The sequence below is a fragment of the Ranitomeya imitator genome, chromosome 8 (assembly GCF_032444005.1).
Source record: "Ranitomeya imitator isolate aRanImi1 chromosome 8, aRanImi1.pri, whole genome shotgun sequence".
NCBI classification, from domain to species: domain Eukaryota; kingdom Metazoa; phylum Chordata; class Amphibia; order Anura; family Dendrobatidae; genus Ranitomeya; species Ranitomeya imitator.
The window spans coordinates 4165268-4179685 of record NC_091289.1 but is presented as its reverse complement, the minus strand read 5'-3'; the positions used below and the strand labels follow the sequence as shown (position 1 = coordinate 4179685).

Here is a 14418-nt window from a genome sequence, read left to right as displayed (position 1 = left end):
AAAATGAGAGAAGTGAGTGGGAAAATGAGAGATGTGAGGGGGAAAATGAGAGATGTGAGGGGGAAAAATGAGAGTTGTGAGGGGGAAAATGAGAGAAGTGAGTGGGAAAATGAGAGATGTGAGGGGAAAAATGAGAGAAGTGAGTGGGAAAATCAGAGTTGTGAGGGGGAAAATGAGAGAAGTGAGTGGGAAAATGAGAGATGTGAGGGGGAAAATGAGAGAAGTGAGGGGAAAAATGAGAGATGTGAGGGGAAAAATGAGAGATGTGAGGGGAAAAATGAGAGATGTGAGGGGGAAAATGAGAGTTGTGAGGGGGAAAATGAGAGAAGTGAGTGGGAAAATGAGAGATGTGAGGGGAAAATGAGAAGTGAAGGGGAAAATGAGAAGTGGTGGGAAAATGAGAGAAGTGAGGGGAAAATGAGAAGTGAAGGGGAAAATGAGAAGTGGTGGGAAAATGAGAGAAGTGAGGGGGAAAATGAGAGAAGTGAGGGGGGAAATGAGAGAAGTGAGTGGGAAAAAGACAAGTGAGGGAAAATTGAGAGAAGTGAGGTGCTGCTGCAGTATGAGGCTGTGTATAGAGAAGAGTGAGGTGCTGCAGGTGGAGGCTGTGTATAAGGCCACATTCACACGTTCAGTATTTGGTCAGTATTTTACCTCAGTATTTATAAGCCTAAACCACGAGAGGGAGAAAAATACAGACGTGGTGACATGTTTCTAATAAAGTTTTCCTCTGATTATTTTACTCCAAGTTTTAGCTTACAAATACTGATGTAAAATACTGACCAAATAACATGTGAACGAGGTCTAATACAGGAGGAGATGACACACAGGTATATACTATATACAGGAGGAGATGACACAGGTATATACTATATACAGGAGGAGATGACATACGGGTATATACTATATATAGGGGAGATGACATACAGGTATATACTATATACAGGGGAGATGACATACAGGTATATACTATACTAGATGGTAGCCCAATTCTAACGCATCGGGTATTCTAGAATATGTATGTATGTATATAGCAGCCACATAGTATATAGCGCAGGCCACGTAGTATATAGGAGCCATGTAGTATATAGCAGACAAATACTACATGGCCTGTGCTATATACTATGTGGCTGCTATATACCTACATACATACATATTGTAGAATACCCGATGCGTTAATACAGGCCACGCAGTACATAACACAGTCCAAACAGTATATAACTTGCTGCACAAGTTGGCTCTTTTAGTTACAACCGCCTGAGGGGGTGACAGGTTCCCTTTAATTTCAGCTCACAGCTGTATACCCATCCTTTACTGGCTATTAAAATGAGGGACCAAAAAAATGACATAGGATCCTCCAATAATTAATAACTAGCAAAGACTATGCAGACAGCGGGGGATGATATTAATAGCCTAGGAAGGGGCCATGGATACTGGCCCCCCAGGCTAAAAACATCAGCTCTCAGCGGTAGCAAGAGGAGTGATAGTTGAGGGGGGGTTTGGGGTCACCTTTGTATTGTCAAGTGACATTAAGCCTGAGGTTAGTAAAGGAGACGCGTCAATAAGACGCCCCCATTTCTAACCCCATAGTCATATTGTATAAAAACAGACACCCAGAATAAAGTCCTTCAATTGGAAGTATGATACAGACTTCTCTAATAAATCTTAATTAAACCACACTTACGACATCGCCCATTCCACCAACGCCCTTGTCGTCTGCAAAAGAGTTAAAATAAAAAACAAAAATATTCCTCACCTTTCCACAGAGAAGATGATAATCCATTTGTCCCACGACAGTTCTAACTCTGTTACATCTAGATGGCAGGCTACATGGTTGCATGATGTGACCATACAGCTTGTCATCCAGCAAAGACACTGAGCAGCGTGAGCTTGTTGTCTCCCTGTGAACTCCTATTACCTATCTGACGACACTACGGCGCGCACGCTGATGTCCGATAAATGAAGTGAGTTCATTGGCTGTGAACTCCCAGGACCTTTCTGACGGCACAGCAGGAGAACTTTCTCACTCTCATGGTGCCGTCATACAGGGAATAGGAGCTCACATGGAGACACTGAGCACACGCTGCACAGTGTCTGCTGGATGACAGGCTGTATGGTCGCATCATGCAACCATGCAGCCTGCTATCTAGATGCAGTAGAGCTAGACCCGTTGCTGGCCAAATAGATTATCATCTCTGGGGAAAGGTGAGGAATATTGTTTTTTTATGAAGGAGACAAGGGCATCGGTGGAATGGGCGATGCTGTAAGTATGGTTTAATTATAAATTATTAAAGGATTCTGTGTCATTCTTTGAATTAAAAGACTTTTTCTGGGTGTCTGTGTTTTCTTACAATGTGACTGTGGGGTTAGTAATGGGGGTGTCTTATAGATGCCTCTCCATTCCTAACCTCGGGGCTTGATGTCACCTAGCAATACAAAGGTGACATCAACCCCCCCAACTATCACCCCACTTGCCACCGCTACAGAGCAAGTAGGAAGAGCAAGGCTAAGTGCCAGAATTGGCACATCTTACATCATTTTTTTAGGGTCCCCCATTTTAATAGCCAGTAAGTATACACCTGTGAGCTGATATTAATAGACTGGGAAGCTCCATGGGTATTACTCCCTTCCCAGACTATAAACATTGACCCACAGCCCAATAAAACAAGAAAAAAAGCAGCAACACTCCACTTATTGGTGAAAAAACAACCTTAGTCCTTTATTGCATAATAAAGATCATGGACAAGGTATTACAGGTAAGACAAGTGCAAGTTATGCAGGCAAATGAAGCAGGACGACGACCGTTTCACGTAATATGCGCTTCTACAGGTCCAGCAACCCGTCGGCTTTCCCCTCTGCTGGTTAAAAAAATTACGCTGGAGCTCACACCATTTTATTCAGAAAAATAATCTTTTAATAATTAAATACATGCACAGTAAGCTGCACACACTGTACTAATTGTATATGTCACGGACATCTATATATCTCCCTCTTCTATGTGTATTTACTGCATGTAATCCATCTCTTCTATCCTGTCGGCTCCTGCGGTGATTTTGCTATAAGCGGCAGATGAATCGCCCTCTTTTTTATCTATCTGTGTGTTTTGAAGAATAATTCCTTTGAAAACAATGTGTAAATGACAGAGAGAATTGCTCTATGTATAAACTGCTGTTAAAATCGCATTGCAATCGGTTGTAAATCGGATGCTAGGTGTGAAAATCGCATTGTACTCGCATAAAAAAAACGCATGACTCTTGCTTACACTCGTCTGACTTTGCAGGAACCAGATCGGACCGATTTTAAAATCACTAGTATGACTCCAGCCTAATAGTGAACAGATCAGAGAGCAGGCGGGGAGCGAGTCTGGTGATTAAAGGTCCAGTAATTCGGGCTGTCACCCTTAAAGGGCTTGTCAAGTCTAGCTTACCTCTTTGTCTTATAGATGGGGTTGTATTGGCTGGAGCTCTTGGCTTCCCTCCTGGGAAAGATTTAGTGTCACAGACGTTTTATAGGACGCGCTTATAAAAACCTCAGACCTTCATCGCCTCTGACCAGACTGTACCCTTCCTTTGTTTCCCCATTTACAGCAAAGGACAAAGGAGAGAAGAAACTCTTTGGGTTTTCCTTCACCCCACTGATGAGAGATGATGGGACGACGCTATCTGACGATATCCATGAACTTTACGTATACAAGGTAGGAACTTATTCTAGCCCCGCAGCCATTGATTGTTCTGCACCCATCTTGTCGCCAATCTTTGCCGCTCCTGTCCTACTGCCTCCGACTGCACATGACTACCTCTTAGTGCACCACTCCTGTCCCGCTGCCTGAGAGACTGCACCACTCCCGTCCTACTGTCTCTGACTGTGCAGCTTCCATCTCACTGCCTAATACTGCTCCGCTCCTGTCCTGCCTCCTATTGTGCCGCTGCCTCCGACCGCGCCGCTCCTGTCCCGCTGCCTCCGACTGCCCCGACTATCTCTCACTGCGCCACTCCCGTCCCGCTTTCTCCTACTGCCTCGCTGCGTCAGAGACTGCACCACTCCCATCCTATTACCTCTGACTGTGCCACTCCCGTCTCGCTGCTTCCTACTGTTCTGCTGCCGCCTACTGCACCGCTCCCGTCCTACTGCGCCACTCCCATCCTGCTGCCTCCTACTTTTTTGCTCCCGTCCTGCTGCCTCCTGCTCCGCTCCCGTCCTGCTGCCTCCTACTGCTCCCGTCCTGCTGCCTCCTACTGCTCCCGTCCTGCTGCTCCGCTCCCGTCCTGCTGCCTCCTACAGCTCCGCTCTCGTCACGCTGCCTCCTACTGCTCCGCTCCCGTCACGCTGCCTCCTACTGCTCCCGTCCTGCTGCTCCGCTCCCGTCCTGCTGCCTCCTACAGCTCCGCTCCCGTCACGATGCCTCCTACTGCTCCGCTCCCGTCCTGCTGCCTCCTACTGCTCCGCTCCCGTCCTGCTGCCTCCTACAGCTCCGCTCCCATCCTGCTGCCTCCTACTGCTCCGCTCCCATCCTGCTGCCTCCTACTGCTCCGCTCCCGTCCTGCTGCCTCCTACAGCTCCGCTCCCATCCTGCTGCCTCCTACTGCTCCGCTCCCGTCCTGCTGCCTCCTACTGCTCCGCTCCCGTCCTGCTGCCTCCTACTGCTCCGCTCCCGTCCTGCTGCCTCCTACTGCTCCGCTCCCGTCCTGCTGCCTCCTACTGCTCCGCTCCCGTCCTGCTGCCTCCTACTGCTCCGCTCCCGTCCTGCTGCCTCCTACTGCTCCGCTCCCGTCCTGCTGCCTCCTACTGCTCCGCTCCCGTCCTGCTGCCTCCTACTGCTCCGCTCCCATCACGCTGCCTCCTACTGCTCCGCTCCCATCACGCTGCCTCCTACTGCTCCGCTCCCGTCACGCTGCCTCCCACTGGGCCGCTCCCGTCCTGACGCCTCTGACTGCTGTTTCTCCACAGTGTGATGAAAGCAGCACCTTCAATAACCACGCTCTGTACCTGGGGCTTCCTTGTTGCAAGGACGACCTGAGCGGCTGCCCCAACATCCCATCCAGTCTCATCTTCCAGCGCAGTCCGAAGGAGACATTCTGCATCTCTACACAGCTCTCCTCAACAAAGCTCACACAGAATGGTACCCGACACCAGCTCCGAGTGTATACAGACCCCCCCAACGCTAGATCCGAGTGTATACAGACCCCCCAACGCTAGATCCGAGTGTATACAGACCCCCCAACGCTAGATCCGAGTGTATACAGACCCCCCAACGCTAGAGCCGAGTGTATACAGACCCCCCCAACGCTAGATCCGAGTGTATACAGACCCCCCCAACGCTAGATCCGAGTGTATACAGACCCCCCCAACGCTAGATCCGAGTGTATACAGACCCCCCAACGTCAGCTCTGAGTGTATACAGACCCCCCAACGCTAGATCCGAGTGTATACAGACCCCCCTGACTCCAGCTCCGAGTGTATACAGACCCCCCAACGCTAGATCCGAGTGTATACAGACCCCCCAACGCTAGATCCGAGTGTATACAGACCCCCCCAACGCTAGATCCGAGTGTATTCAGACCCCCCTGACTCCAGCTCCGAGTGTATACAGACCCCCCCAACGCTAGATCCGAGTGTATACAGACCCCCCTGACTCCAGCTCCGAGTGTATACAGACCTCCCCCAACGCTAGCTCCGAGTGTATACATACCCCCCAACGTCAGCTCCGAGTGTATACAGACCCCCCCAACGCTAGATCCGAGTGTAAACAGACCCCCCAACGCTAGATCCGAGTGTATACAGACCCCCCCAACGTCAGCTCCGAGTGTATACAGACCCCCCAACGCTAGATCCGAGTGTATACAGACCCCCCTGACTCCAGCTCCGAGTGTATACAGATCCCCCAACGCCAGCTCCGAGTGTATACAGACCCCCCAACGCTAGATCCGAGTGTATACAGACCCCCCTGACTCCAGCTCCGAGAGTATACAGATCCCCCAACGCCAGCTCCGAGTGTATACAGACCCCCCAAACGCTAGATCCGAGTGTATACAGACCCCCCAACGCTAGATCCGAGTGTATACAGACCCCCCCTGACTCCAGCTCCGAGTGTATACAGACCCCCCAACGCTAGATCCGAGTGTATACAGACCCCCCCTGACTCCAGCTCCGAGTGTATACAGACCCCCCGACGCCAGCTCCTGTGTCTGACTATACACCGTGCTGTTTTATCCTGCAGTCGACCTGCTGGCTCTGCTGAAGTGGAAAGCGTACCCCGATCGGATACTGGACGTTCTGGGGCGTCTGCGGCACGTGAGCGGGGAGGAGATCGTGAAGGTACGAGATGCCGGAGCTGCTTCTTACCCTGTCAGCAGCGATGGTGGCAGCCTGTATTCTGCTGACAGGTGTGACAGCTCCCCGCCGTGTATGATGGGGATGTAAATATATTGGGGTGAAGCCTCTGATGCAAATTCTAAGAGGATATTACTGTCTGTTTTAGTTCTTGCAGGACATATTGGACACGTTGTTTGTCATCCTGGACGATAACACGGAGAAGTACGGCCTGCTCGTCTTCCAGTCTCTGGTGAGAACCCATCACCATCCTACAGGCACCTCCCCAGTAATGGCTGATAACAGGGAGTAATAGATTGTAGGTCTTTTATTAAATATAAAATACTTTCACGTGACACTAACTATGATACATTACAAATAAAACACAACAGAACATAAGAACAAAGCTCCAATCAGACGTCAACAAACAACAAAAATCACAAAGAAATAAACCGGAAATGGAACAAAAATGGAGAAAGTTCATGACCTACAAATCAGGGACAAGAAAGAAAAATTCCAATAAAATAAAGACAGCAAAACTAAAAGACAACAAACAAAATACTCATAACTTACATTAATACCGTAAAAATTATAAATAATAAATAGTATAAAATCATGTAAGACCCCCGGCCCAGCTTCATTCATACTACTATATACAACCCCAACTAAATTCACACCATCCTATATACAATATTATATACAATATATACACTATAAACACATTATACTAAACCAAATATTATACAACACCGCAAACACAACACAACCCTACTGGTCCCACTGCCTTACCTTACAGCCCCCTTTACACCACCACATTCACCCTACAACAAACCTAAATACAATACAGTGTACAAAATGAACATTCCTTTGTTTTTGTTTGTTTTTTTTTTTTCCATTATTATTATTATTATTATTTTTTTTTTTTTTTTTTTCCTTTTTCCAATTTTTTTTTAATATATATATATATATATATTTATATATAAACACACACCTACTCTAACTATCCCGCCACCCCTGATCCAGCTCGGGCCACAAAGTTCAGGAATTATCCGAGCTAGGATCAGGCCCCAAAGTTTTTCCCCAGGCGGGGCCTGGGCCAGGCCAGATCAGTCTCTTATCACCGCCGTTGAACCCCACAATCCCCCCACCCAACCTAACTAAGACCCTCTATTATACACACTATATACAATACACTATATACAATATATACATAAACCAACATCACAGAACACAACCTACATTCTCACCACCCGAGGCTCAAGTTCGATGCCTGCAAACCTTCTATTCATGGAACAGAAATACAAAACAAAAATCTAGGGTGTAAAGACATCAGCCCACCACCAGGATATAGGAGCGCTAATGGACTAAGGCACCACGAAGGAGAAACCCCTCCAGAGATGGGCCGCCCTCCGGGCACCCAGTCTTTCGCACTCCAGAGAACGCACCTTCACCAGGGCACCTAGGATGCTGCTACAAACTTCATCTACATGGAGGATTTTACTCTGCGTCGAAACTAAAACTCGTGCGTTCCACGTGAAGTACCTGTCCACTGCGCTGACTAAGAATAAAGTGGCTCGGTCCCTTCTCCCGAGGTCTCTGAACGCTCCATAGGCCCACTCGGCATAGGACAGAGTGGCCAGCCGCGGCCAACCAATGGAAGCGCCCACCCTGTTGTACACCTCTGTATTAAAGGGACAATGAAGCAGGAAGTGCTCCATGCTTTCCAGCATGTTAGCCCAAGCCTCACGGGGACAATTCCTGTCCACGGAGCTCCTGTGCTTCAAATTGTCCCTCACATACAACTTACCTTGGAAGCAGCGCCAAGTCAAGTCCCAATACTTCTTGGGGATCCTGCTAGAATTTAACAAACTCAACCCAACCTCTAGATCCCGACTCGGGCAGTCCTTGAGGACCAATGGTCTCTGAAAATGCGAAAGCAAGACCCGCATGTCGAGGAGTTTCCTCGGGAGGGACCTCACTTCCCACATTCCCAGACCCCACCGGCGCATCATCTTCTGAACCGGGGTAACTTAAGCCGGGAGATGCCTGTGCGGTGTGCGAAGATCCTTCAATCTTCCCCCTGTCTCCCATTCCTGGAAGAAAGGCTGAAACCATCCCTTGCAGGAGAATACCCTCGGAGGAGCCCTCTCTTTCCAGAGGTTTGTTGACTAGAAACACCACGGGGTTCACCATATTCAACCCCCCTAGTCTCCTCGTGCGGTAAGTGACCTCCCGTTTGACTAGGTTTAGTCTATTCCCCCATAACATCCGGAAGAACAGACTGTAGACCCGTGTCCAGAGAGGCTCCGGCAAGACACAGACGCTGCCCAGGTAGATTAGCAAGGGGAGCAGGAAAGCTTTGCACAGGTCAACCCTTTCCCTCAGGGTCAAAGACCAACCCTTCCATTGGTCCACTCTTTGGGCGACACCTTTGATTCTGCCTTCCCAGTTTTTCGTGGGGTAATCACCATGGCAAAATTCGATGCCTAGGACTTTGGCATGTTCTTGGGGTTCGGGGAGGGTGTCCGGAAGATCAAACACGGGATCCCCGCCTCCCAGCCAGAGACTCTCACACTTGTCCTGGTTGACCTTGGACCCGGATGCCTCCGAGTAGCTCTCAACTTCTGACATCACCACCATCGCCTCCCCTTGTGAAGAAACAGAGACGGTGACGTCGTCCGTGTAGGCCACTACCGTCAGGATAGCCTCTGGCGCCACCCCGCCCATCCTCACCCCCACAAACGGTCCACAATCGATCCTTCTGAGGAAGGGATCGATCGCAAACGCGTAAAGCAAAGGGCTAAGAGGGCAGCCCTGGCGGACACCAGATCCTACCCCGAAAGGTTGTCCAATCCACCCGTTTACCAGAGGGAAAGTCTCAGCCCCTGCGTACAAGCTCTTAAGTCAGTCCACAAACCCTCCAGGCAGACCATACCTCAAAAGAGTGGACCAGAGGTACTCATGGTTGACCCGATCAAAGGCTTTTGCCTGATCCAGGGTCAGCAAGAACCCCTTCCAAAGGCCTTCCCTGCCCCGCTCCATGGCCTCTCAGACACCCAGAACAGCACTGAAAGTGCTACGGCCAGGAACGCAACAGTGCTGGGCCTCCGAAAGGAGCTGTGGCGCAAACTTCACCAGCCTGTGGAAGAGTATCTTAGCCAAAACTTTCCTGTCCACATTGAGAAGTGATATGGGACGCCAATTCTCAATGCGTGACGGATCCTTACCCTTTGACAAAATGATCAAAGCCGACCTCCTTAATGATCTCGGCAGAGTGCCCGAGGAGAGACACTCATTAAACACCTGAGTCAAGAGGAGGACCAAGGAGTCCCTAAAGGTCTTAAAGAACTCGGATGTTAAGCCATCCGGACCTGGCGATTTTTTGGGCCGGAGCCCATCGATCGCCAGTCTCACTTCCTCTTCTTTGATCGCTTCTGTCAAACCGCCCAGCGAGAGGTCAGCCCCTGGCTCTGGAACAGCTTCAGCCAGGAAAGCCGACATCCTGTCACGATCCAGTTCCTTCCTTCCCAAGAGGTGCGAGTAGTATGAACTGACGACCTCTAAGATCCCTGATCTGGACCTTCTCAGGGATCCCGTACTGTCCATCAGCCCTGTCACTATCTTACTATTCACTGACATCTTGCAGCTTCTGTAAGGGTCGGGCGAGTAGTACTTCCCGTAGTCCCTCTCAAAAACCAAAGATGCGTGCCTATCGTACTGACACCTCTTTAGCAAGGATTTCACACTGGAGATCGCCTCGCGGCTACTCCCAGTCAAGACAAGATACTCGAGTCTCCTCCTCAGGCTTTGATACAGGCGATCCCTGTTCAGGCTTCTGAGGTTCGAGAGTTGCCGGAAGAATCTCGCCACCCGATGTTTGAACATCTCCCACCTCTCAGACTTAGTGTTACTTAGGCCCAGCAGCGGTACCTGGCTCTGAAGAAATTCCTCAAAGGACCGTCTTACAGCTTCTTCCTCAAGGAGTGACGAATTCAGCTTCCAATAACCTCTTCCCATCCGAGGAGTCTCTGTAACGCAGAGAAAACAATCAAACAGTAATCGGAGAATTCCACCTCCACAACCGACAACGGCGAGGAGACAGCCTCCTCCTTCAAATAAAACCTGTCTAACCTAGACCTGCACTGACTACCTCTAAAAAAGTGAACCCCGCGTGGCCTGTGTTGTGCCGGATGTGGACATCCACCAGGCGTGCCTCACTTACTATCCTATTTAGCGCGACGCAATCGTAAGCCAGCCGGTCTCCGGAACCTCCTCTATCTCAGGGTCTCGTGACGTTGTTGAAATCCCCTCCAAAGGCCACCTGCCGGCTCGAAAATAAGAAAGGTTTGATCTTCATGAAGACACTTGCGGTCCCACTTGGACTGGGGACCGTAGATGTTAATGAGCCGAAGCTCCTGTCCCCCCCATGGAGACATCTAGGATCAAGCATCTCCCCATTTCTAATTCGATCAATTGTCTGCATTCAACCGCTGCGGTCTTAAAAAGGACCTTCACCCCGCTATACGGCTCGGCCGCAAGAGACCAATAGGAGGCCCCTTGCCTCCACTCCCGCCTTGCCTTATGCATGGTTGATAGGTCGGTCAACCTGGTCTCCTGCAAAAACAAAATGTCGGCGTCAAGTTGGCCGAGAAAATGAAAGGTCATGTACCTTGCCGCTTCTGACTTTATGCTTGCAACATTAATGGTTGCCAGCGTCAACGGGGTGGGTGCCGTCATCATGATTGATTGAATTAGACAGCCTTTTTCTTCCCACCCCCAACAGTTTCACCCTCTTCCTCTGACAATGATGAGTTTTTAGTGCGCTTAAGACAAACAGACTCATCCATTCTCTCCTTACATACACTCTGGCCCCTGTCTGGTGGTCCTGAGGTAGTCTCCCCCCAGAAGGCTTTGTATTTGCCCCCTAAGAAGAAGACCCAGCGACCTCCTGAGCCCCAACAACCTTGTCCGGCCCCGGGTCCCCATCGCCCCCCTCTGGAGGGGAGTCCTGGAGGGCCCGGAACCTGTTAGAGAGATCCACCAGATGGGGGGCGGCTGGACCTTCCAATGGCACCTGGATTAGGGCTACGGAGTCAGAGGGGTCGTACTCCAAGGAGGAGGCTCGAGGCCCGTACCCCCTCTTATCCTTAGTTGTTTTCCTGTTACCCTTTTTCTTTTGCTGTGACCACTCGCCCTCTCCCTCATCCAGACTATCACCGGATGAAGGCTCCTGGGCAGACATGGCGTCCTTTTGCTCCTCCCTTTCAAGTCTCTTGACTTCCTCGCTCAATTCGCTGTCTTTAGGATCCTCAGCTGCAAGTGAAGCACCCGGGTCAGAGTTTAGGGTCATTACTCCCTGCCCCCTGTTCCCATGGCGCTGCTCCTGCCGCCTGATATTGGATGGCGGCAGCCTGCTCCTCACCGGTTCCCTGCCTCCTCCGCCTCTGCTGGTCCCTTCACCGGCGAGATTAGTCCCGGCTTTCGCCTGTCCCGCACTCGCCGCTTTCAGGACCGCATTGGCGAAGGAACGCGGACAGCGACTGAACGGGTGACCGAGGTCACCACACAGGTTACACCTAATCCTGCCACAGGTCGCAGCGAGATGGCCGAGGTCCCCACACAGTGCGCATTTCTGGGTGGTACACTGCGCACTGAAGTGTGTGGGGCTGCCGCACCTGTGACAGACCTTAGGCTGCCCCCGGTAGAAAATCAAGATCCTGTCCCTCCCCAAAAATGTTGAGGAAGAGATATGGGTAACGGTGTTTCCTGAAACCTTCAATTTCACCATGAAGGTCCAGGCTCCTGACCAGATACCATGCTCTCCGAGGGTCTTCTCTGGAATACCGACGATGTCGCCGTATCTACCGACCCAGGTGGAGATGTCGACACAGGAAAGTGACTTGTTACTGGTCAAAACGGTCATCTTCCTGACTGAGTTCTGGCGGGATATTGCTACAGGGAGGAAACCCCGCCATTCGAGGCAACCCCGAGCCAGCTCGTGGCGAGACCAGAAAAGCTCAAGGCCCTCCGGTCTCACGAAGCTGACATCGAAGTAGGAGGTCCCATAGGGATGGATCAAGGCAAAGATGTCATATGCCGCAAAGCCCATCCCCAGCAGGAGCTCAGAAACCTTCCACCGATCAGGACAGGCATCCTTGTTACCCACTGGAGACGGGCCACGTTCCTACGGTTACTCCTCTGCCCCGGTGTCGGCAGAGACCAGACAGTCTCTGTCCCTCTATCTCGGAAGGCGGAAAGACCGTGTCTCTCTATCCAGAAAGACAGATCAACCTCCCTCCCCTCTACATTGATGGAACTCTCCCCTCTCCTCAGGGCGTCCAGGAAGCGCTGCTGCAAGTCACCATCCTCAGGGTCACCAGACAAGGGCGCACTACTACCCCCAGCAGTGACAGCTCCTGAATAGCTTGGGGCTGAAGCCCCCGCCACCGCTGGGGGGGCAGCGGGACCACTACCTGCTTCCCCTCCACCAACATCAGTAATGCTCTCCTCATTCACTCCACCACTACTCCCATCATTCACTCCACCACTACTTCCATCATTCACTCCACCACTACTCCGACCATTCACTCCACCACTACTCCCATCATTCACTCCACCACTACTCCCATCATTTGCAACATCACTACTCCCACCATTCACTCCACCACTACTCCCATCATTCACTCCACCACTACTCCCACCATTCACTCCACCACTACTCCCACCATTCACTCCACCACTACTCCCACCATTCACTCCACCACTACTCCCACCATTCACTCCACCACTACTCCCACCATTCACTCCACCACTACTCCCATCATTCACTCCACCACTACTCCCACCATTCACTCCACCACTACTCCCACCATTCACTCCACCACTACTCCCATCATTCACTCCACCACTACTCCCATCATTCCCCTTACCATTGCCACCACTTCCCGTCACTTTTTTACCAGTATTCTCACCACCATTTGTCCCAGTGTTCTCTGCACCTTCCACATCCATACCTTCCTCACTTGTGTCTGGCTTCTCTGCACTCACACCTGCTGGACCGGGGGAGGGGTGCAGCACCACACCTGGTTTCCCTTGATTGGTGCTGTGTTGTGTCTCTGGAGCTCCTTGCCCCCCCACTGCAGCAGTTTGCATTTTATTATCCTGGGCCTGCTGCTTGTTGGGGGGCATCGCCTGCCCTGCACCCACAGACTTCGGGGTCCTGGTGTCACGTTTGGGTGCTGGAGCACCCTGTCCTCCCGTCGCAGCAGGGCGCCCAGTGTTCCCCACAGATGATTTTTCCTGCTTTTTTTGTCCTTTTTGGACTCGCTGCTCCCCTGTCACAGCCGCATGCCTTTTCTCTGTTGAGGCGCACTGCGCCCCTGTCACAACAGTGCGCCCCCCTTTCGCCGCACCAAGTCTCTCGGACCTGCCCCCCACAGCCCCGGCGTCGGCCGGCTCAGCCGTAGTGAGCAGGGATGGAGTCTGCCCACACCGTCCCCCTTTCGCAACGGCGTGGACATCCCCCTCGCCCCCCTCAGCCCCGGTGATAACCGGCTTAGCCGCAGAGGGCGGGGAGGGAAACTCCTCGGGGTCCCCTATGTCCGGCGCCGTGAGTACCACCACAGCCTCGCCCCCTGCACAGACGGCAGCACCGCCGGACGTTCTCCTCCTCTCCCCACCTTGTCTATGCCCCGGACCCACTGCAGAGCCCGTGCCTTTAGGTTTGGTGGGGTTTACACAGGAGGTGGTAGGTGTAGCATCAGCCATAGGTACATATTTGTAACTCACCACCTCCCGTGCGGTCTCCTTCGTCTTCTTGGTTTCCTCTGCTGGCTCGTCCTCACCAAAGGAAAATCGGTCCAGGATGTTCCTGGGCTCTCCTTCCTGGGGCCTGGGGCGCCCCTGTCTCCCTTTCTGGGCGGACGATGAGCCGTCTCAGGGTTAGTGTAGGTGGGTATGGTTCTTCTCACCCGTCCCGACCTCCTCAGTCCCTCTTGGGCCGGTTGTTGCTGCGGCTGCTCTCTGTCCCCCGCCGGCACAGACCGGGGAACAGAAGCCTGGGAATCCATGCCGGCCTCCCAGGAAGCCTGCCTCTCCCTGGGGAGAAGA

General features: G+C 51.6%; 1 protein-coding gene across 9 annotated transcripts in view; it reads left to right on the top strand.

Moving 5' to 3' along the window:
- DOCK3 (dedicator of cytokinesis 3) overlaps positions 1-14418 on the top strand; it is a 179806-nt gene that overhangs the window by 98765 nt on the left and 66623 nt on the right. For all 9 annotated transcript variants that reach the window (XR_011314921.1, XR_011314923.1, XR_011314922.1 and 6 more), the window contains 4 exons: positions 3588-3694; positions 4948-5119; positions 6218-6315; positions 6479-6562. Coding sequence is in view for 6 of the 9 variants with exons in the window: in XM_069736068.1 (XP_069592169.1) it covers positions 3588-3694; positions 4948-5119; positions 6218-6315; positions 6479-6562 (461 nt within the window). In the remaining 3 variants the exon portion in view is untranslated. The remainder of the gene's footprint in view (positions 1-3587; positions 3695-4947; positions 5120-6217; positions 6316-6478; positions 6563-14418) is intronic.